The following is a 717-nucleotide window of genomic DNA, read 5'->3' on the forward strand; positions in this document are numbered from 1 at the left end:
GCGTGTGCGTGCGTGTGTGTGGTGTGTGTGGTGTGTGGTCTGTCAAGACGTACCTGAAAACGGAGGAGGACCTCGAGTGGGTGATCACGATCGACCTCTTCTGGAAGGAGCAGCAGACCGAAGGCCTCCCCTTCTTCGTCTTCAACGACAAGTACGTTGCGCCCACCGCCATCATCACCACACGATGCCCTGCAGCCGTGTAGACGATCCCATGTTCACCCCATTGGTGCGTGTGTGGTGATCTACAGGATCAGCTTCGCGGGCGGCCAGGCGCCCGAGGTGTTCGGTCAAGTCTTTAACGCCCTCAAGCAGCAGGCCCATGCCGAGTCTTCCTAGCCGGCTCTGCTACGATGTTGGCAGTTGAACGTTCTTCTTCCGTCGTTTCTTCATCAATAAGAGGACGGCTGCGAACCAATGCAACTTGGCTCTCTGGCTTATTTGCTGTAGGCGTCGAGCGGAATTGCTGTGGAGAACGAGGACGCGTCGAGCTTGAGCACCGAGGCCGGCAGGGTGAGCTCGCTGCAATAGCCCTGCGCGGACGACGGAGGAGGAATTGGTCAACGTTAGTGGCGCCTTATTGTTTCATGAGGGCGGGCGTGGCGGTGTTTGTTTGGCATACCAAAGCAAAGACCATGGCGCCCGGTCCCCAGTACCCGACGTAGCGATTGGCCTGCTTCTTCATCGATTGGACCTGCATCTGTTGGTACACACGAATGG

At 57.7% G+C, this 717-nt stretch overlaps 1 protein-coding gene across 1 annotated transcript in view; it reads left to right on the forward strand.

Moving 5' to 3' along the window:
- Positions 1 to 336, forward strand: part of ACA1_039980 (oxidoreductase, putative) — a gene marked incomplete at both ends in the record, with an annotated part of 1,022 nt that extends 686 nt beyond the window's left edge. Inside the window, 2 exons of the mRNA XM_004334147.1 lie at positions 48 to 151; positions 249 to 336. Coding sequence (XP_004334195.1) covers positions 48 to 151; positions 249 to 336 — 192 coding nt within the window. The remainder of the gene's footprint in view (positions 1 to 47; positions 152 to 248) is intronic.
- Positions 337 to 717: the final 381 nt, after the last annotated feature.

The sequence above is a fragment of the Acanthamoeba castellanii genome (genome assembly GCF_000313135.1).
Source record: "Acanthamoeba castellanii str. Neff unplaced genomic scaffold scf7180000084571, whole genome shotgun sequence".
Classification (NCBI taxonomy): domain Eukaryota; phylum Discosea; order Longamoebia; family Acanthamoebidae; genus Acanthamoeba; species Acanthamoeba castellanii.